This window comes from Macaca thibetana, chromosome 16 (assembly GCF_024542745.1).
Source record: "Macaca thibetana thibetana isolate TM-01 chromosome 16, ASM2454274v1, whole genome shotgun sequence".
NCBI classification, from domain to species: Eukaryota; Metazoa; Chordata; class Mammalia; order Primates; family Cercopithecidae; genus Macaca; species Macaca thibetana.
In genome coordinates, this window is record NC_065593.1 from 52,898,199 (window position 1) to 52,919,825 (window position 21,627).

General features: G+C 44.6%; 1 protein-coding gene across 2 annotated transcripts in view; it reads left to right on the plus strand.

The window, feature by feature from the left end:
- Positions 1-20,889, plus strand: part of DHX8 (DEAH-box helicase 8) — a 44,883-nt gene extending 23,994 nt beyond the window's left edge. The window contains exons 13-23 of one of the 2 annotated variants that reach the window (XM_050762557.1): positions 786-980; positions 1,286-1,471; positions 1,594-1,804; positions 2,115-2,296; positions 7,215-7,355; positions 11,319-11,474; positions 14,254-14,391; positions 14,878-15,006; positions 15,500-15,696; positions 16,181-16,360; positions 17,743-20,889. In XM_050762557.1, the coding sequence (XP_050618514.1) occupies positions 786-980; positions 1,286-1,471; positions 1,594-1,804; positions 2,115-2,296; positions 7,215-7,355; positions 11,319-11,474; positions 14,254-14,391; positions 14,878-15,006; positions 15,500-15,696; positions 16,181-16,360; positions 17,743-17,962 (1,935 nt within the window). In that variant the 3' untranslated portion in view covers positions 17,963-20,889. The remainder of the gene's footprint in view (positions 1-785; positions 981-1,285; positions 1,472-1,593; positions 1,805-2,114; positions 2,297-7,214; positions 7,356-11,318; positions 11,475-14,253; positions 14,392-14,877; positions 15,007-15,499; positions 15,697-16,180; positions 16,361-17,742) is intronic. The other variant, XM_050762559.1, reaches the window with a different exon arrangement.
- Positions 20,890-21,627: the final 738 nt, after the last annotated feature.

The window sequence follows — 21,627 nt, forward strand, 5'->3', positions numbered from 1 at the left end:
TGTCCAGGCTAGTCTTGAACTCCTGGACTCAAGCAATCTTCCCTCCTCGGCCTCCCAAAGTGCTTGAGCCACTGCGCCTGGCCTTATTTAAAAAAAAAAAAAAAATGCCAGGCCAGGTATAGTGGCTCATGCCTGTAATCCCAGCACTTTGGGAGGCCAAGGCAGGCAGATCACCTGAGGTCAGGAGTTCAAGACCAGTCTGGCCAACATGGTGAAACCCTATCTCTACTGAAAATACAAAAATTAGCCGGGCGTGCTGATGGGTGCCTGCAGTCCCATTTACTTGGGAGGCTGAGGCAGGAGAATCACTTGAATCCGGGAGGTGGAGGTTGCAAGGAGCTGAGATCATGCCACTGCACGCCAGCATGGGCGACACAGTGAGACTTCATCTCAAACAAAAAAAAAGAAAGAAAGAAAAAAAGCCTTTTCTATTATTTGGATAGGCTGTGGTTTATTTAACTAGTCCTATATCCATAGAACCACAGTTGATTGTAATCCTTGGGTGTTACAAACAATGTAGAAATAAGAAATAATTTTTGGGGAAAGATACTAGAAATTTGGGAGTTACAGGGGAAAGGAACACTTTTTATTTATCTTTTAAATTTATTGTTGACTTCTTTAACCATATGGGTACATCCCCCTTTTCTTTGGTGTTAGAATGTAGTCATTAATTATTTTATTCCAGAGTAATGTAGATTTTAATGATCATATTTGTATTCTGTTTAATGACCATATGTATATTCTGGCAGATTTTAATGACAATATTTATATTCTGTTGCTTTCAGGCCGTCCATGACAATCAGATCCTGATTGTTATTGGTGAGACAGGATCTGGAAAGACAACGCAGATCACCCAGTACCTGGCAGAGGCAGGCTACACTTCCAGGGGCAAGATTGGGTGTACCCAGCCCAGAAGAGTGGCAGCTATGTCAGTGGCCAAAAGAGTGTCGGAGGAGTTTGGTTGTTGCTTAGGCCAAGAGGTAAGTAGATAGTGGAGTCACTCTAAAAATACCAGAAACAAAGGCCCAGATCTCTTAACCTATCAAATGGAAATATTAATAATACTGCCTTTTTTCAGGTTTCTCCTGAGGGAGAGAGGGTTCCCACTGTCATAATCAGTCTGTTGAGGGTATAGTCTAAGACATACCTTACTATAAGGAAATTACTGTACATCTTGATTAAATTATTAAGATTGTGAGTAACAGTGACTGGGCTGAAATCTTCCCTGGTGATTGGGAAGAGGAGACATTTGTATCCTAGGTTTTCCCCTTCTCTTCTGCTTTAGGTGGGCTACACCATTCGATTTGAGGACTGCACTAGCCCTGAAACAGTCATCAAGTACATGACAGATGGGATGTTGCTTAGAGAGTGCTTGATTGACCCTGACCTCACTCAGTATGCGATCATCATGTTGGACGAAGCGCACGAGAGGACAATTCACACTGATGTGCTCTTTGGATTGTTGAAAAAGGTAACTAGATGCTCTTCAATGACCCCTCTACCTGTTGGAAACTGAATTCTGGGAGTTGGATTTGAGTATCTGTGTCTTTTTGGGTGGTCCTTTTCAGTAAGCCACATAATATTTCTCTTTAGACAGTTCAGAAACGGCAGGACATGAAGCTGATTGTCACCTCAGCCACCTTGGATGCAGTGAAGTTTTCTCAATACTTCTATGAAGCTCCCATTTTCACCATCCCAGGTCGAACATATCCAGTGGAAATACTGTACACAAAGGAACCTGAGACAGATTATCTGGATGCCAGCCTGATTACTGTTATGCAGATCCATTTAACAGAGCCACCAGGTAAAGGGAAAAAGCAATTTTTTCTCTCTTAGCCCAAAAGTCCTCATGTGGTTCTTTTTTGCTAATCTTTTTAAAAACACCTTCTAAATAGTCATCTCTCTGCAAGCCTCAGGCTTGTATGTTTGAAATGGTGGTAGTTATAATGTCATATATAAATTGTTTTTTTACTGGTTTGTCTATTGTTTACTTACTGGTCAGAATATGAATGTGTATGTTCTGTTATTTGAAGTTTTATTAATATCACCATAGCCTTTGTATAGAACATACACACACAGTTAGAAAGTAAATGAATGCTCTATTCTGCTCGTAGGTGATATCCTGGTCTTCCTGACTGGTCAGGAAGAAATTGATACTGCTTGTGAGATCCTGTATGAAAGAATGAAATCCCTGGGACCTGATGTTCCAGAGTTAATTATCCTCCCAGTGTACTCTGCTCTTCCCAGTGAGATGCAGACCCGAATCTTTGACCCAGCTCCACCAGGCAGCAGAAAGGTAACATGGGCAAAAATGAAGCTTCCATGTGCCCTGAAACCATGTGTTGTGTGCAACCTGCCAGCCATAGTAGGGATTGCTTCAGGTGTATGTAAGTCTTGTTTGTTAGGTTTTAGAGACTGGTCCAAACAATTTGTTTAGGAATGAGGGCCTAGTATGTGACCTCTCGTCTTCTTCCTCTTCTTCCTCTTCTTCTTCATTTGACAAATATTTTTTGAGCATCTACCAGGCTTTGGGCTACACATGGGAGCTGCATTGTGAGAACAGGCCTCTGTCTGCTATGGGGCATCCCCAGTCAACAGACTTTCAGCATATAGTGTGAAAATGCCACTCATGCTTGGATACCCAGGTGGGAGCACCCAACCCTGTCTTCTTAGGAGAAATAAGGATCTAAGGTAGTCCTGGAGAACTCATGAAAGGCAAGGGGACAAGCATTCTGAGGACACAGAACTGTCTATGATGGCCTGGAGGCGAGCAAGAGGGGCCAGTTCAGGGAATGGCATAGTTCCAGTGGCTGGAACCAAGTATATGACTGTGTGTATGAGACAATAGGAAAGGAGACAGATGGATATAGGTATAGTTTTAATAACAGTTTTATTGAGATATAGTTTACATACCTTTCAATTAACTCCCCCACCCCACACCTTTTTTTTTTTTTTTTTTTTTTTTTTTTTTTTTGAGATGGGGTCTCACTCTATCACCCAAGCTAGAGTGCAGTGGTGTGATCTCGGCTCACTACAACCTCCGCCTCTCAGACTCAGGTAATCCTCCTGCCTAAGCCTCCCAAGCAGCTGGAACTACAGGCGTATGCCACCATTCTTGGCTAATTTTTTTTTTTTTTTTTTTTTTTTTTTGAGACGGAGTTTTGCTCTTGTTGCCTAGGCTGGAGTGCAATGGCACGATCTCGGCTCACCGCAACCTCTGCTTCCCAGGTTCAAGTGATTCCCCTGCCTCAGCCTCCCGAGTAGCTGGGACTACAGGTACCTGCTACCGTGCCCGGCTAATTTTTGTATTTTTAGTAGAGATGGGGTTTCCCCATGTTAGCCGGGCTGGTCTTGAACTCCTGACCTCATGTGATCCGCCCGCCTCGGCCTCCCAAAGTGCTGGGATTACAGGCATGAACCACCGTGCCCAGCCAATTTTTGTATTCTTTTTTTGTAGAGACACAGTTTCGCCATGTTGCCCAGATTGGAATTTACCGTTTTTTTTTGATTGGTTGGTTGGTTGGTTGGTTGGTTGGTTTGGTTTTTTTTTTTTTTTTTTTTTTGAGACGGAGTCTCGCTCTGCCGCCCAGGCTGGAGTGCAGTGGCGTGATCTTGGCTCACTGCAAGCTCCGCCTCCCGGGTTCACGCCATTCTCCTGCCTCAGCCTCCCGAGTAGCTGGGACTACAGGCGCCCGCCACCTCGCCCGGCTAGTTTTTTTGTATTTTTTTTTAGTAGAGACGGGGTTTCACTGTGTCAGCCAGGATGGTCTCGATCTCCTGACCTCGTGATCCGCCCGTCTCGGCCTCCCAAAGTGCTGGGATTACAGGCTTGAGCCACCACGCCCGGCCAATGTTTGTTTGTTTTGAGATGGAGTTTCACTCTTGTTGCCAAGGCTGGAGTGCAATGGTTCGATCTCGGCTCACCACAGCCTCTGCCTCGCCCAGGTTCAAGCAAGTCTCCTGCCTCAGCCTCCCGAGTAACTGAGATTACAGGCATGCGCCGCCAGGCCTGGCTAATTTTGTATTTTTAGTAGAGATAGGGTTTCTCCATGTTGGTAAGGCTGGTCTCGAACCCCTGACCTCAGATTATCTGCCCGCCTCAGCCTCCCAAAGTGCTGAGGTTACAGGCGTGAACCACCACGCCCAGCCAGAATTTACCCTTTTAAAGTGTACAATTCAAAGGCTTTTAGTATACAGTTATCCCGTGATATGTGGGGTTTGGTTCCAGGACCCCTGAGGATACCAAAATCCAAGTATGCTCAAGTCACTTATATAAAATGCCATAGTGTTTGCATGTAACCTGTGCACATCTTCTTGTGTGATACTTTAAACTATCTCTAGGTTACCTATAATACCTCATACAGTGTAAATGCTATATAAGTAGTTGTTTTACTATATTTCTTATTTGTATTATTTTTTATTGTTGTATTTTCCCCAAATGTTTTTAATCTGCTGTTGGTTGAATCCACAGATGGGGAACCAGCAGATATAGAGGGCTAACTGTATTCACAGAATTGTGCAGCCATCACCACAATTGTGTTTAGAACAATTTTGTTTCCCTAAAAAGAAATGCTGTACCCTTTAGCATTCACCTCCTACCCCCATTTACTCCTCTGCTCAGCCCTTGGAAACCACTAATCTATACCTTCCATCTCTGTGGGTTTGCCTATTCTAGACATTTCATATAAATGAAATCATATATTTGTGGCTGGCTTGTTTCCAGTAATTTTTCCAGACTTAGCATGTTTTCAGAGTTCATCAACATTGTAGTATGTATCAGTACTTCATTTCTTTTTCTCGCTGAATACCGTTCTGTTGTATGGGTACAACACACTTTGTTTATCCATTTATCAGTTGATGAACATTGGAACTGAGCACAGTGGCTCACGCCTGTAGTTTCATCACTTTGGGAGGCTGAGGCAGATGGATCACTTGAGGTCAGGAGTTTAAGACCAGCCTGGCCAAGACGGTGAAACCTTGTCTCTACTAAAAATACAAAAATTAGCCAGGCATGGTGGTGGGTGCCTGTAATCCCAGCTACCTGGGAGGCTGAGGCAGGAGAATCACCTGAACCCAGGAGGCAGAGGTTTCAGTGAGCCAAGATCGTGCCATTGCACTCCTGCCTGGGCAATGAGCAAAACTATCTCAAAAGAAAGAAGAAGATAGACATTGGAGTCATTTCCACTTTGGGGCTTTCTTGAATTATGCTGCTGTGAACATTTGTTTACAAATTTTTGTGTAAGCCAGGCACAGTGGCTTATGCCTGTGATCCCAGCATTTTTTTTTTTTTTTTGAGACAGAGTCTTGCTCTGTCATCCAGGCTGGAGTGCAGTGGCATGATCTCGGTTCATTGCAACCTCTGCCTCCCAGATTCAAGTGATTCTTCTGCCTCAGCCTCCTGAGTAAGTGGGATTACAGGTATGTACCACCATGCCCGGCTAATTTTGTCTCTCTTTTAGTAGAGACAGGGTTTTGCCACGTTGGCCTGACTGGTCTCAAACTCCTGACCTCAGATGATCCACCCGCCTCAGCCTCCCAAATTGCTAGGATTACAGGCATGAGCCACCACACCTGGCAGATCCCAACATTTTTGGAGGCCAAGGTGGGAAGATCCTTTGAGCCCAGAAGTTCAAGACCAGCCTGGGCAACATGGTGAGACCCCTATCTCTACAAAAAAAAAAAAAAAATCAGCCAGGCGTGGTGGCGCATGTCTGTAGTCCCAGCTACTCAAGAGGTTGAGGTGGGAGGATCACGTGAGCCTGGGAGGGTGAGGCTGCTGTGAGCCATGATCACACCACTGTACTCCAGCCAGGGCTACAGAGCAAACCAGAACCTGTCTCAAAAAAGAAAACCAAGTTTTTGTGTGGACATATGTTTTCATTTCTCTTGGACATATACCTAACAGTAGAAGGCAGATGGACTTGGCCGGGCGTGGTGGCTCACGCCTGTAATCCCAGCACTTTGGGAGGCCAAGGTGGGTGGATCACAAGGTCAGGAGTTCAAGACCAGCCTGGGCAACATAGTGAAACCCAATCTCTACTAAAAATACAAAAATTAACCAGGCATGGTGGCTCATGCCTGCAATCCCAGCTACTTGGGAGGCCCGAGGCAGGAGAATCGCTTGAACCCAGGAGGTGGAGGTTGCAGTGAGCCAAGATTGTACCACTGTATTCCAGCTTGGGCAACAGAGTGAGACTCTGTCTCAAAAAAAAAAAAAAAAAAAAAAAAAAAGAAGGCAGACAGACTTGAGTAATGTTAAAGAGTTAAAATGGACAAGACTTGGTGGGTACTAGCAGGTAAAGGAGAGAAGGGTGAGGGAAGTCAGGCATGACTCTCAGGTTTCTGGCTTGGGCAACTGGATGGAAGATGGCACTGAGGAGGGAAACATGAAAGGAGGAGCAGGCTTGAGTGGAAAGATGGTGAATTTCTCCCCTATTCTATTCCTAATAATGAGAGTTCTTTCTAAGCAGGGCTTCTGTAGTTCTGTAGCAGGTAGAAGCCTTTCAGGACCAGTAAGATGCTGGCATGATGTGTGATATTCCGGTGCCCCCAGTGATGATTTTTCCAAGCAGTTGTGTTTTATTAGCTGAACCTCTGGGTGGAAGAACAGTGACAGTGCCAAGCTGAGACTAATAATCCTCCAGATCACATAGACTGCTACACACAAACAAACTGTGAAATTCCTGTGTCATCTCTTGGTTCATTTTATGATCAGTAAAAAAAACAATCTCCCTCTTGTTCCACATACATATTCCACAAAATACAAGCAGCCCATATTTTAGTCCAGATATCTCGGTAGGGGAAAGAAAAATCTCATTTTGCATTGGCACATGTGATGCCAGGAAATCTCTGCTTTCCCAGGGTGCTAGAAAATTAAAATTGTAGTAATCAACATTGGATCTAGAAAATGAGATATACAGTAGCTATTTGCACCAAATGAAATTGGCTTTGATTGGCCTTAGCTTTTTCCTATTCCACTCACCTCTCAGGTACCATCCCTTTTCTAACTTTAACCCTTAAGCGGAAGGCACCTCCCTTCTGCTGTTGGAGGCTGCGCTGGGATTAAGTGTCATTTTAACCATCTAGAGAGGGAGATAGCCACATATTCCTTTGGGAAGATATCTGGGTTCGGAAGAACCATTTCATATCTCAGGGTATGAAGAACCATTTCATACTTGGGCACATCACTCTAGCTTTGTCCCTGTTGCCTGCAGGTTGTGATTGCCACCAATATTGCAGAGACATCGCTGACTATTGATGGTATCTACTATGTGGTGGACCCAGGATTTGTGAAGCAGAAAGTTTACAATTCCAAGACAGGGATTGACCAGCTCGTGGTAACGCCTATTTCTCAGGTATGACGGCTTGTATCAACAGTTTTCCTGATAATCCTGGTTAGGGCCTTGCTGAAATGTTTTATGGTTATATATTTCAAACTTTATTGTTTTCAAAGATGAACTTTTATGATACTGGGTACTATAATGACATGAGATAAAAGAGTTTTTTGTTATTTGTTTTTAATCTTTTTTTATCCCCCAAGTCTGATTGATCCTTGAGGTTTTTAATCTTTAGAATAGTATTTCACCATTAAAATGCCCCATAAGGCCAGACACTGTGGCTCACACCTGTAATCCCAGCACTTTGGAATGCTGAAGTGGGAGGATTGCTTGAGGCCAGGGGTTCTAAACTAGCCTGGGCAACATAGCAAGACCCTGTCACTACAAAAAATAATAAAAAAAAATTAGCCTGGCATGGTGGCATGTGCCACTGGTCCCAGCTGCTTAACAGTCTGAGGTGGGAGGATCACTTGAACCCAGGAATCTGAGGCTGCAGTGAGCTAGGATAGTGCCACTACACTCTAGCGGGGGCAACAGAGCAAGGCCCTGTCTCTAAAATAGTAATAATAATTTTTTAAATGCCCCATAAAACTAGAACATAAAAATGTTTGGATCCTAGTACCCTATATTACCTACTTTAGATGGAAAGATCAGTACTTTATTTTCTAAAATACTTTGCTTAGCTACGAGATAGATATCTAAGATAATAATAAATTACATGATTTTCTGTTTTTTTGGTAATTTGGTAAAATGTAATTTCCTGCCTAAATTACATTTAAAAATGAATTACCGATCACTTTTTTGAGAGAAGTTTGGCAACAGTATATCCAAAACTTAAAGGTTCATCTCTTTAACCTAACCGTTCTGCTTTTAGGAATGTATCTGAAAGTTAGAAATGATTAAATACATGTCCAAAGGTAATGGAAAAGGATATTCATTGAAGCGTTGTTTATATCGGGGAAACCTGGAAGAAATTCTAAATGTATTCCAAAAGGGAAGTAGTTTAATAAATTATGGTATATTCATGCCATAGAATATTGGTGGCATTAACATGGTGGTATGTATCTATATTTAATGACATAAGCATGTAACTATAATATTTTATTTGAAAAAGTGAGCCTACAAAACAACATGAATGATATAATCCAATTTTTATTTAAAAATAGATGGTGCCGGGCGCGGTGGCTCAAGCCTGTAATCCCAGCACTTTGGGAGGCCGAGACGGGCGGATCACGAGGTCAGGAGATCGAGACCACCCTGGCTGACACGGTGAAACCCCGTCTCTACTAAAAAATACAAAAAACTAGCCGGGCGAGGTGGCGGGCGCCTGTAGTCCCAGCTACTCGGGAGGCTGAGGCAGGAGAATGGCATGAACCCGGGAGGCGGAGCTTGCAGTGAGCTGAGATCCGGCCACTGCACTCCAGCCTGGGCGGCAAAGCGAGACTCCGTCTCAAAAAAAAAAAAAAAATAGATGGTGAGCATTTCTACAGAGTGTGTGTGTGTGAGTGAGGTATGCCAAAGATTGAAAGCATGTAGTCTAAATGTTAGCCAAGATTATTTATGGGTGGTGCTAGTAGGTAATGTGCATTTTCTTTTTTTTTTTTTTTTTTTTTTTTTTGAGACGGAGTCTCGCTGTGTCGCCCAGGCTGGGGTGCAGTGGTGCGATCTCGGCTCACTGCAAGCTCCGCCTCCTGGGTTCACGCCATTCTCCTGCCTCAGCCTCCAAGTAGCTGGGACTACAGGCGCCCGCCACCACGCCCGGCTTGTTTTTTGTATTTTTAGTAGAGACGGGGTTTCACCATATTAGCCAGGGATGGTCTCGATCTCCTGACCTCGTGATCCACCCGCCTCGGCCTCCCAAAGTGCTGGGATTACAGGCTTGAGCCACCGCGCCCGGCCTGCATTTTCTTTTATACTTTTATATGTTGTCTTAATCTTTTACAGTGGGTATATATTACTTTCATAATTTGTGAAAGCCATAAGGCTATTTTTATTTTGAACTTAAGTAATGATAATAGCTAACACTTTTTTTTTTTTTGAGATGGAGCCTCGCTCTGTAGCCCAGACTGGAGTGCAATGGTGCGATCTCGGCTCACTGCAACCTCTGCCTCCTGGGTTCAAGTGATTCTCCTGCCTCAGCCTCCCAAGTAGCTGGGACTACAGGCGCATGCCACCATGCCCAGCTAATTTTTGTATTTTTGGTAGGGTTTCATTATTATCCAGGATGGTCTCAATCTCCTGACCTCATGATCCACCTGCCTTGGCCTGCCAAAGTGCTGGGATTACAGGCGTGAGCCACCATGCCCGGCCCAATAATAGCAAACACTTTTAGTACTTAACGTACTAGATGCATGCATTGACTCAGTGCATTCTTGCATTGATCCTATGTGGTAGATATTATTTTCACAGATGAGGAGCCTGAGGCACAGGGGTTAGGTGACTTGCCTAACATCACAGAGCTAGTGGAGCCAAGATTTAAACCTGGGTAGCTGGCTCCAGCTTGTATGCTCTATACTACTTGTCAGGGTGATGGTGATCAAAAAATTAATTACACATGCCTGTCCTGATTTGGAGAGAGACATCTGTAGAATGCTGTAGAATCCAGTCACTGTGTGTGATTGCTGCCTGGATTTGTGTGGTTAGTTGTCCTTTCATAACCCATCTTTTGGTTTGGAGCTGGCATAGTAATTTGTAAATCCTGGTACTGTTTGTAACAACAGATGGTTTTGTCAGAAAACGGCCCTCTTCAGATTGCTATTCATGGTTTCTTAGCAACCTGTGGCTAGACTAAATTTTTTTTTTTAATAAAAAAAATTGGTGTTTTTGAAGTAGTATTATACTATTTTTGAAAAATAGAAGAAAAGAATTTACCCATCATCCTACTACCTCCACTGTCATCATTTTGCTGTTTTTCATTCCTGTCTTTTTTCATGTTTATTTCTTTCATGGTTGCAATTTTAGTAGTCAAGTAAATATGCAGTTTTGTATATTTTTTTGAGTATTTAATTTTCCCGTTAGAATAATACATGTTCAATATTTGGTAAAGTCTAAAGAAAATAGACCTCATCTGCAAGCCTACTATCAGAGTTAGCCACTGTTAACATTTTAGGGTTTTTTTCCCCTAGTCATTTCCTTCTAGTAGTTGATATAGAAAGACTTTTTATAAAATTATTTTATGTTGTTTTGTAACTTGCATTTTGCATTTAACGTGAGTGAACGTTTTCTTCTGTCATTTAACATTGCAAACATGATTTTTATTTTTATTTTTTATTTTGAGTCAGGGTCAGTCTCTGTTGTTGCCCAGGCTGTAGTGCAGTGATGTGATCACGGCTCACTGCAGCCAGCCTCGACCTCCCCAGGCTCAGGTGGTCCTCCCATCTGAGCCTCCTGAATCCTGGGACTACAGGTGTGAGCCACCACACCAGGTTAATTTTTGTATTTTTTGTAGAGATGGAGTTTCAACATACTGCCCTGGCTGGTCTCGAACTCCTGGGCTCAGGCGATCTGCCCACTTTGGCCTCCCAAAGTGCTGGGATTATAGGCGTGAGCCATGATGCCTGGCCTGCAAACATGATTTTTAAAATGACTGCAGAGTCATCATTGGTATGATTGACATAATTTATTTATTTCACTTACATTTTTGGTCATAACTGTGGGGATGGTGTTCTGTCATCTTGTTTTATGCTTTCTCTTTTATATTGTGCCACACTGTTTTGAAGATATATGTCTGAGATCTGTATAATATTTCTTCCATTAACCCTGCTTGTATTGCCTCCCTTGAACAAACTTCCCCAAAGTGCTGCATATGGAGAGGGGAAGATAAGAGCATTGGCAATCTTGGAAGTGGTCCCAAAGGAAGTGAAATCAACCCCATTCCTGATTTTACCAGTTGCTAATTGTCCCCCTTTTAACAGATATCCTGGATAAAGTTGTTAAGCAGTGTTTAACAGATAGTTTGCTTTTATATTCCCACCCCTCTAGGCTCAGGCAAAGCAACGAGCTGGCAGAGCTGGGAGAACAGGCCCAGGAAAGTGTTACAGGCTGTACACAGAACGTGCCTACCGAGATGAAATGCTGACCACAAACGTGCCGGAAATCCAGAGAACCAACTTAGCAAGCACAGTGCTGTCACTCAAGGTAGAAATCACTGTCTTGTTAGAATGGGTTGGTGGAACAGTCCAATCCTGGCCTTCATAAATGAATCTCAGTTTTATGAACCTTGTTAAATACTTTAGTAACCTCATGAAACCAGTCCCTTTGAGTGAAATGCAAATGGCTCTGATAACAGCCTCTCACGGCAGGTCTGGGGCTAAGTTGGCATGTCTGCTGTGAACACACATTTTTTCTTACCATAACAGCCAGCAGGATATTAGGTTGTAAAAGGTTCTAGTTAGGAGCATTTTCTAAAAGGAAATTAGAAAAATATAATCAATGCCAAACTGTGGACAAACACACCTAACCTCAACCACTTTAGCGTTCAGATCCAATTCTGTTCTTTTAGAACGAGAGAAAAAAACCCTGTTCAAAAACTTTGCAAGGGAACTGTCAGTACAGATTTCAGACTGGCTCTGAGGGACTTGGTTTTCATTCTGAATCATTGTTCTTCCTCTCTCAGTCCCCAGTGAGGACTTTATTCTCTTTTGGCAGGAGGAGCCGTATGAGTAATTTCCCAGCTGATGGCGTTTCCCCCGACACTGATGCTACCCTGGAGCCCTAGCACATTCTGGTGCAGAGTGCTCTGTTGTCATTTATTATTTATTCCCTGTAAAAGAGGCTAAAACAGAGCTTTGGAAAGAAAAAAGAAACGTGCTCCAGTCTCTGGAGTGCCAACAGAGAGGCATCTGTGGCTCGGACTTCAGCTCCAAACTGTGTGACTTTGGGCAAGTTTATTTACTTTGCCCTCTGCTCTGTGTTCTCCTCTGAAAAGGGGGCTGTTAATAGTATTTGTTGGAAAGATAAGTGAGATAATGTAAGTAAAGGCACTTGGCACAGTGCTTGATGATTGCTAACATAATTCCTCATAGTTATTATTCACACAATAAACATTTATTGAACACCTGCTGTGTTTATGGTCACGATCACTTTATGAGAAAGAAATAGAAAGCTTAGGTCCTACCACATCACACTTTATACACACTTGAATTGTGCATCATTCAGTCGTTTCTTTTATTCATCAAATTAACTAATGTATTGAACACCTGCTACGTGCCAGGCGTGTAGATTGTACTGTGGTGGTGTTGTGAACATAGTTCTCACCCAGTATGAACTCTCTGAAAGCAGGGGTCATATCTTGGCCATCTTTATATCCCTCCCACCTAACATGGTATGAGGTCCCTCATAGATGTGTAGTAGAGATGATGTATGCAAGAGACAGGACAAGCTGGTAGACTATATTATTATTATTATTGTAAAATACATAGCGACATTTACTGTTGTAACCTTTTTAAACTATACAATTCAGTGGCATTAAATACATTCACAATGTTGTACAACCATCACCAACATCCATTTCCACAACTTTTCATTGTCCCAAACAGAAACTCTGTACCCATTAAACCGTAACTGCCCTTTCCCCCTCCCTCTATATCCGTTGGTAACTACTCTTCTACTTTCTGCCTCTCTGAATTTGTCTATTCTAGATAACCTCATTTAAGTGGAATCATACAATACTCTTTTGTATCTGACCTGTTTCCCTTAGAATAATGTTTTCAAGATTTATTCATGTTATTTTAAAGGTTTATCCATTTATTTCATTCCTTTCTAAGGGTGAATAGTATTCTGTTGTATGTATATACCACATTTTGTTTATCCATTCATCAGCAGATGGACATTTGGATTGTTTCTACCTTTTGGCTATTATCAATAATGCTGCTGTGAACATTAGTGTGCAGGTATCTGTTTGAGTCTGCTTTCAGTTCTTTTGGATATATACATAGAAGTGTAATTGCTGGGTCATGTGCTAATTCTATATTTAGCCTATTAAGGGACCACCAAACTCTTCTACAGTGGCTACCTCATCTTACATTCCCACCAGCAATGCATGAGGTTTCCCATGTCTCCTATCCTCACTGACATTTGTTAGTTTCTGTTTTTTAAAAAAGTTATAGCCATCCTAGTGGGTATGAAGTGATATCTCATTGTGGTTTTGATTTGTATTTCCTTAATTACTACTGATGTTGTACATCTTTTTATGTGCTTGTTGGCCATTTGTATATCTTCTTTGAAGAAATATCTATTCAAGCTCTTTGCCTATTTTTTAAATTGAGTTGTTTGTCCTTTTGTTGTTGAGTTGTATGTACTGTCATTTTGAGAGAGTGTTAGGCTTGTTTTTTTTTTTTTTGAAGACATTTTGTCATGTTGCCCAGGCTGGTCTCAACTTCTGGGCTCAAGCAATTCTCCCTCCTTGGCTCACAGGTGTGAGCCACCATGCCCAACTGAGAGAGTATTTTCGAAAAGTTTCCTGAGAAAGTATGTGCTTTCCTTTGGGAGGCTGAGGCAGGCGGATCACTTGAGGTCAGGAGTTCAAGACCAGCCCAGCCAATATGGTAAAACCCCATCTCTACTGAAAATACAGAAATTAGCTGGGCATGATGGCGGGTGCCGATAATCCCAGCTACTTGGGATGCTCAGGCAGGAGAATCACTTGAACACAGGAGGCGGAGGTTGCAGTGAGCTGAGATTGGGCCACTGCACTCCAGCCTGGGCGACAAGAGTGAGACTCTGTCTCAAGTATGTGCTTTCTATTATAGTGGTCTGAGTTTTATGTGGCCCAGCCCTGGAAGTTATCACCAGTCTCACCAGTGGCTTCCTAATTGCAATTGAAGAAATGGGAAATAAAGTAACAAGTAGCTTCCCCACATGCTGACACTGGCTAGACTGACCCTCTTATCACATGCCTTCTTCCTTTCTGTTCTAGGCCATGGGTATCAATGATCTGCTGTCCTTTGATTTCATGGATGCCCCACCAATGGAAACTTTGATCACAGCCATGGAGCAGCTGTACACACTGGGAGCCCTGGATGACGAGGGCCTGCTTACTCGCTTGGGCCGCCGGGTAAAGGACAGACTTAACTTCCTGTGCTTTTGGGCAGATTCCCTGGTCAGCCTTTCACGTCCTTCGGTCTGTACAAAATCAGGCTGAGGCCATGGATAAGCTTTGAGTAGAATTCTAAATGTTTTTTTTTAACCTGAATTTCTCCACTATCACTTTAAACTGTTTCTTCTTTATACAAAAAGGTGTTCTGTTCACAGTTAATTTTGCCTCAGGATGTATTACTGAATGTGGCCTTAATTAGAAACGGTATCTGCAAAATTCTCACCTACCCCGGCAGTAGTTATGTGCTTGGTCACATACATCCTGTTGGAGTTTATTTGGGAAAATAATAAACAACAGCATTCTTCTGATAGTGAAAGGCATCCCAAGGCATCATTATGCTTTGGGAAAATCTGTGTTGTTACCCACTCTGACCAAGGTCTTGCTATGGTGAATCCGAATGTGTCTTCCACAGGGAAGCAGTTGTAGTTTTTTTTCTCCCTCTAGATGGCAGAGTTCCCTCTGGAGCCAATGCTATGCAAAATGCTCATCATGTCTGTGCATCTGGGCTGCAGTGAGGAAATGCTGACCATTGTATCCATGTTGTCTGTGCAGAACGTCTTCTATAGGCCCAAGGTAGGAAATTCAGATCCAGTTTAGATGGGGGTGCTGTGAAGTTGCGGTAGTTGGCCTGTTACCATTCCAATGCTTGATGTGGACTTTTTTTTTTTTTTATTATTTTTTTTTTTTGATGGATTGTCACTCTGTTGCCCAGGCTGGAGTGCAGTGGAATGATCTTGCAATCTCTACCTCCCGGGTTCAAGCGATTCTCCTGCCTCAGCCTCCAGAGCAGCTGGGATTACAGGCGTGCGCCACCATGCCCTGCTAATTTTTGTATTTTTAGTAAGAGACAGGATTGTACCATGTTGGCCAGGCTGGTCTCAAATTCCCGGCCTCAAGTGATTCTCTTGCCCCAGCCTTCCAAAGTGCTGGGATTACAGGCCTGAGCCATCATGCCTAGCCTGATGTGGACACTTTTGATAGGGTCTTGTAAGCCTCCCTAGAATTGCTCCATGTTCAGTTAGTAGCTGTTGAATCAGAAATGTTCCTCTGTCCCACTGCTTGGCAGGATAAACAAGCCCTTGCAGATCAGAAGAAGGCCAAATTCCACCAGACTGAAGGGGACCACCTCACCCTGCTAGCTGTGTACAACTCCTGGAAGAACAACAAGTTCTCCAACCCATGGTGCTATGAGAACTTTATCCAGGCTCGTTCCCTGCGCCGGGCCCAGGACATTCGCAAGCAGATGTTAGGCATAATGGACAGGTAAGCCAGAATCTGATGACACTCCATGTTTGAGTTGAACCACTTTGAGTATCGTGTCCATTCATCTCTGTGTGTACCTGTAAAGCTATAGGCACCTTTTCTCTTGGTCCTCACATAACCCTTTTCCTCCAGCTCTTCCATCTTTGTTATATTCCTTCTCCCCAAGCAAGGGTATGGCTGAGAATTACCTCAGAAAGTTCCTAAGAGGAAGATTATTTGTTAGTTGTTGAAAAAATGCTCTTTGTTTGCAACCCTCTGGAACATTATTACTGTGGAATTGAATACCTGTATAAACAAAGTACCCGTCTCTGAGTGCCTCCATCTGCCCACTGTGTAGAACTGCCTCTGTAGTACACTTAGGGTTGGAAGAAAAGTCCTGGTAACTACTCTGGGCACCCCAAGATGGGCGTATTGGGCACTGTCATTGTGGAAAATAGACCTGTGAAAGCCGAGTGGCCTCACATCTTTTGTCCCATCTTGATAGACACAAGCTGGATGTTGTTTCCTGTGGCAAGTCCACAGTCCGAGTGCAGAAGGCCATCTGCAGTGGGTTCTTCCGTAATGCTGCCAAGAAAGACCCGCAGGAGGGTTACCGAACACTGATCGACCAGCAGGTGGTCTATATCCATCCTTCCAGTGCTCTCTTCAACAGACAGCCAGAATGGTAGGTGGACATGTCCCAGGGTCTAGGGGCTTTTCTGGGCAGAGAAAAACCTGTAAATCTCCTGGTATTTTGTGATTGTGTCTTCACTGCTCCCAGTATGTCCTAGTATAACATTGCTTGCCTTTCTAGAGCATCAGAAACCTGAATTAGGCACAGTGTATCAAACCCTATGAGAGAATTAAAATCATAGGGGTGAGACCTAGTTGAAAAAAAAATTGTGGTTTAAAAAAACTACCTAGTGGCCGGGCACAGTGGCTCACACCTGTAATCCCAGCACTTTGGGAGGCTGAGGTGGGCCGATCAGCTGAGGTCGGGAGTTTGAGACCAGCCTGACCAACATGGAGAAACCGTATCTCTACTAAAAATACAAAATTAGCTAGCTGTGGTGGTGCCTGCCTGTAATCCTAGCTACTCGGGAGACTGAGACAGGACAATTCCTTGAACCCGGGAGGCGGAGGCTGCAGTGAGCCATTGCACTCCAGCCTGGGCAATGAGAGCAGAATTCCATCTCAAAAAAAAAAAAAAAACTACCTAGTGGCCAGACGCAGTGGCTCACGTCTGTAATCCCAACACTTTGGGAGGCCAAGGCGGGTGGATCACCAGAGGTCAGGAGTTCCAGGCCAACCTGACCAACATAGTGAAACCCTGTCTCTACTAAAAATACAAAAATTAGCCAGGCATGGTGGAAGGCACCTGTAATCCCAGCTACTTGGGAGGCTGAGACATGAGAATAGCTTGAACCCAGGAGGCGGAGGTTGCAGTGAGCCGAGATCGCGCCATTGCACTCCAGCCTGGGAGACAGAACGAGATTCCATCTCAAAAAAAAAAAAGAAAGAAAAAAGAAACAACTACCTAGTGATGTAGTTTTTTTTAAAAAATTGTTTTAAAGTAGCATTTTTTAAAAATTGGACTCTATCTAGAACCCTAATATAAAACTGATTTAAAACCACCATGTTATCACAGTAGAAGGGTTAGAAATGTGGCTCCTTGCATGTTTGGCCTTCTCCATCCCTTGTGGCAGTGTGAGGCCCCTCTTCAGAGCCCTAGAATTCTATGGAAACATTCTAATAAACCACCCTCACATTTTATAGAGCAAGAAACAGATTAGAGAAGGGATGTGATTGGCTGCATGTCACTTAACTGGTTAAGAGCCAGAGCCAGGACTAGAACACATTCGCCTGAGACCTTTCTTGTGGTTAGAGGTGTGCAGGTGCTTCAGTATTGGGGTGTGGCTGTCATAAACAGACTGCAGTCTTGTAGGGGTCAGACAGGAGAGGTAAGAGGATAAAATGTAAGCGCTGCTGAGGCCTACTAGGGACCAGGTCGACTGTAGAGTGGGGCCTATATCCAGAGGCTTGAGTCCTATCTCTGTCCCTCTTCAGGGTGGTGTACCATGAGCTGGTGCTGACCACCAAGGAATACATGCGTGAAGTTACCACCATCGACCCTCGGTGGCTTGTGGAGTTTGCTCCAGCCTTCTTCAAGGTCTCAGACCCAACTAAGCTAAGCAAACAGAAGAAGCAACAGCGTCTTGAACCCTTGTACAACCGCTATGAGGAACCCAACGCCTGGAGAATATCCCGGGCCTTCCGACGGCGCTGAAAGGCGAGCTTGTTCATTTGCCTCTCCATCAGCAGTAACCCAGGGCTTGGACTTATTCTCACTGATGACAGGCTGGTCCTGAGGATACAACTGTCCTGTGACTGACTGTCTTAACTGAGCATTTTCTCAACTTGACTCATTTCTTCCCTGCTGGTAAAATAGAAACAGGGATTTAAGCCTGGCTTTCACAAGAGCCTCCAGCCCCCATCACCCCAAGTCCTTGGGGCCAGTTGGGAGCTCATATCTAACACAGAAACACATTGCATCAACTTCAAGAAAGGGACAATTTGTGTAGCCCCAGGATGGGAAAGGGGAGTGGGTGAGCATCTTGTGCAGGGACACGGTGAGGGCCCTGATGCCCCAGCTAACAGGAGCTACTGTGCTCATCTAAAGTGTTTGCCCCACTTCCCACCCCCTCTCCAGCCCCTGTACTTTGGCTTGACCTCCTGGAAATATTTATTTTCTTAAGGAAACAAAAATGGTTTTCTGTGACTGTTCCTTTTAGCTGAAAGGTTAGGATATTGGCCTGGGCTCAGGGTGAGGGAGATTTAGTATCTGTGCTCTGGTGCACACGATGAGAGTCCCCTGAATCCCCTAAAACCAGAGCACAGGGCCTCTTTGCGCCCAGAACATACAGCCCAGACCTCCAGCCTTGTCTTTCTGCATCAGCACTAGCCGGGCCATGCTGGGGGATCGCCCCATGATTAACCATGTCCTCTCCACAGAGCACTTCAGTCTGGAGTCCTGAGTGGTTACAGATGGCACATATTAAATGCAGAAGGTTTCCCCTTGCTCCCTCCACCTCCTACCACATTCACAATGTGCAGCATGTCCCATTTGCTTTTGAAACATACTAAGTAACAACACAGCTTTTATTTTATTTTGTTTTTATTTTTCTCCCCTGAGGTCCTGGATGGACTTCAACAAAGGGATTTTATGGTCAAAGCCTCCCTTTCCCCACCCCAAACAGAAAACAAACATAACACCTCTCCTCTCGGCTGGCTTGTGCTGCCCAGTATCTGTGCTCCAGGGTTGGTTCTTAGTGGTTTTTTCCTAGCACTTGGTTGGGGAATGGCCACCTCCTTGTACTCCCCTCACAGCTCCTGAGGAGGCTTTTTTTTTTTTGCTTGCCATAGAGATGGGTTCCCACTATGCTGCCCAGGCTGCTTTCCAATTCCTGGCCTCAAGCAATCCTGCCTCTGCCTCCCAAAGCGCTGGGATTACAGTCGAGAGCCACTGTCCTTGGCACTGAGGAGGCTCCTTACCTGGCGGAACATCAGGCAGGTCTTGCCAGGCCAGGTTGCAGAACTTGTGGAAAGCTGGTCTGGATGTAGTGCTTGTAGAGAAGCCTCTGGGAGATTGGGCACATCCGTTATGGTGCTGCTTCTCCCATCCTTATTAGTAAGTTCTGAAGTGATGTAAATGCTAGAACTACTATAGAACTGTATGCCAGACACTAAAAGAGACTATACAACATTCCAGGATATAAAGGAATGTATGTTGTCACTGGGCAGCAAACCACACCCTAAAGACACAATTCAGAAAAAGTCCAGGGAGAGGAATATAGGCCAGGCAATCTGCTGACTGCAGATCCCTGCCCCTTCATTAAGCTGAGTGAGTGCCTCCTGATTCTGTCTGAGTATGCGCCTTCGTAAATCCAGGCCAACAATCAAGGGGCAGGGCATTGTTTTTTGTTAACCTTGAAGGCCTTCTGGGGAGAGACAGTGCAGGAACTTCAAATGAAACCAAAGGGGAAACGGGGACTGGGCACCCACCTCCCCAATCTTGTTTTGTTTTTGTTTTTGTTGAGACAGGGTCTTGCCATGTCGCCCAGGCTGGCATCAAACTCCTGGGCTCAAGTGATCTTCCTGCCTCATCCTCCTGAGTAGCTGGGACTACAGGTGCATGCCACCACACTTATCTCCCAGTCCTAATTCCAGCCTAAATTTTCCCCATTCAGAAACACTCCTGGATATGGTGGCCTAGCCTGTCCTGACTGAGTGCCCAGCACTGACAATGTTGGCACCTGGGGAGGGAGGTTTGGGTTTTAAGCTGAGGTTGAAAAGGGATGTTGAATGGGCCAAGGATAAGGGACAGCAGGGTTGGTTATCTTTCTGGCTCAGGTGAGGAAAAAGGATCCCCATTCTGTGGGTGTTCCTTGACCATCTCTACCCTAGAGCTGAGGTCACTTCTCTGCTATGACAACATAGCTGGGTTCTGACCTTTTGACCATCAGGAGAGCAATGGCGGCAGCTGAACTGAGCCTGATCTGAGGGAGGGGGTGGGGTCCTGTCCAGATGCAGAAGGGGAGCTTGCCTGCTGCTCTCACACAATGCAGTCTTTGTTTCTCTTCCTTGAACCAGTATTTCCCAAGATTGAGTGACAGCCCAGGAGAGGATATGGGTCTATGCAGAGACCTGGGATCTTCTTGGCCATTAAAGTGCATTATTCACCCCGACCCAGCGGGAACCAAGCTCAGGAGTTGCCTGCCTCTGCACACGTGCTGAGCGTGCTGTTGTGTATATGGGAGGACCGTCCCTATGGGGCATGTGTGAGCTCCGCTGCTGGGTCAGGCTTCTCGTCCAGGTTTACTTCATCCCGCCTGGACGTGATTTGGCTTTGACTGTCTCTCCTGCAGCCCAAAGCACTTCCCGTGGTTGCTGTAGCTGTCTCATTGGAGCAGTGTCTCTCCAAGTTTGAGGATTTGAACAAAGAACTGGGACTGGTGACTTGTTAATGAACAGTTCAGAGGGCAGAGAGCAATCATCTCAGCTTGTGGAGGCCTTTCTTTCCCTGGATGCTGCTTCTCAGCTAAATCAATCTCTCTTCATGTGTGTACTTGGCCCTCTGGGTTTCCACCTGACTTTTATACCTTCCCACCAAGATAGCTTTGCTTTAATGTGGAATGGAATTATATATTTTTAAAACTTGATTTAAAAAAATTTGTTTCTTGCACTAAATTGTGTCAGTACATTGATGCTTTGTGTTTCTAGGAAGAAGTAATGTTGCCTTTGTGGGTAGTGGTCAAGGGGCATCCCTTCCTGCAATGGATCATCTCAGGTTGGTGCTAGGCCAAGGCTGCTGGCAGTTCAGGCATGAACAGAGTTGGGCTGGCCCAATCTCAGCACAGCTGCAGTTTCTATTTAACAGGAGAGCACCTGTTTTTACCTGAACGTGTCTCCTGGGCAGCGGTTTACATAGGAGCTGGCTCTAGAACCACTCATTCTGCCCCTCCCACCTCTTGTCATATCTACTCAGTTATACTTCCTCCATAGGTGTCACCATGTCGTCCGCTTTGCCATTTCTACCTACCCCCAAAAAAGTCAGCCTCAGGACTGTGATCTCTCCCAAATTTGGGCAAGGAGAATCTAGGTGTTTCCCACTCCCCCGAAGATCTAATCTCCACTGGCCAGAATCCAGGGCCTGCTCTAGCCTCTCTCTGTACCATCTGGCCTGGGAGCCTTTCTCCTTTGCCCCATTCTCCAGACAAACACTTGTCCCCAACCCCAGCAAAAGTAGCAACCTAGAGCTGAAGTAGGATGGAGGACATGCAATTGGGGTCTATGTGGGGCAGCAGGGTCATGGGAACAATTAGGATCACAGAAACCAAAGACCAAAACCCTGTCTGAGGAGGTCCCAGGAGGGAGAGCCTTGCAACTCAGTAG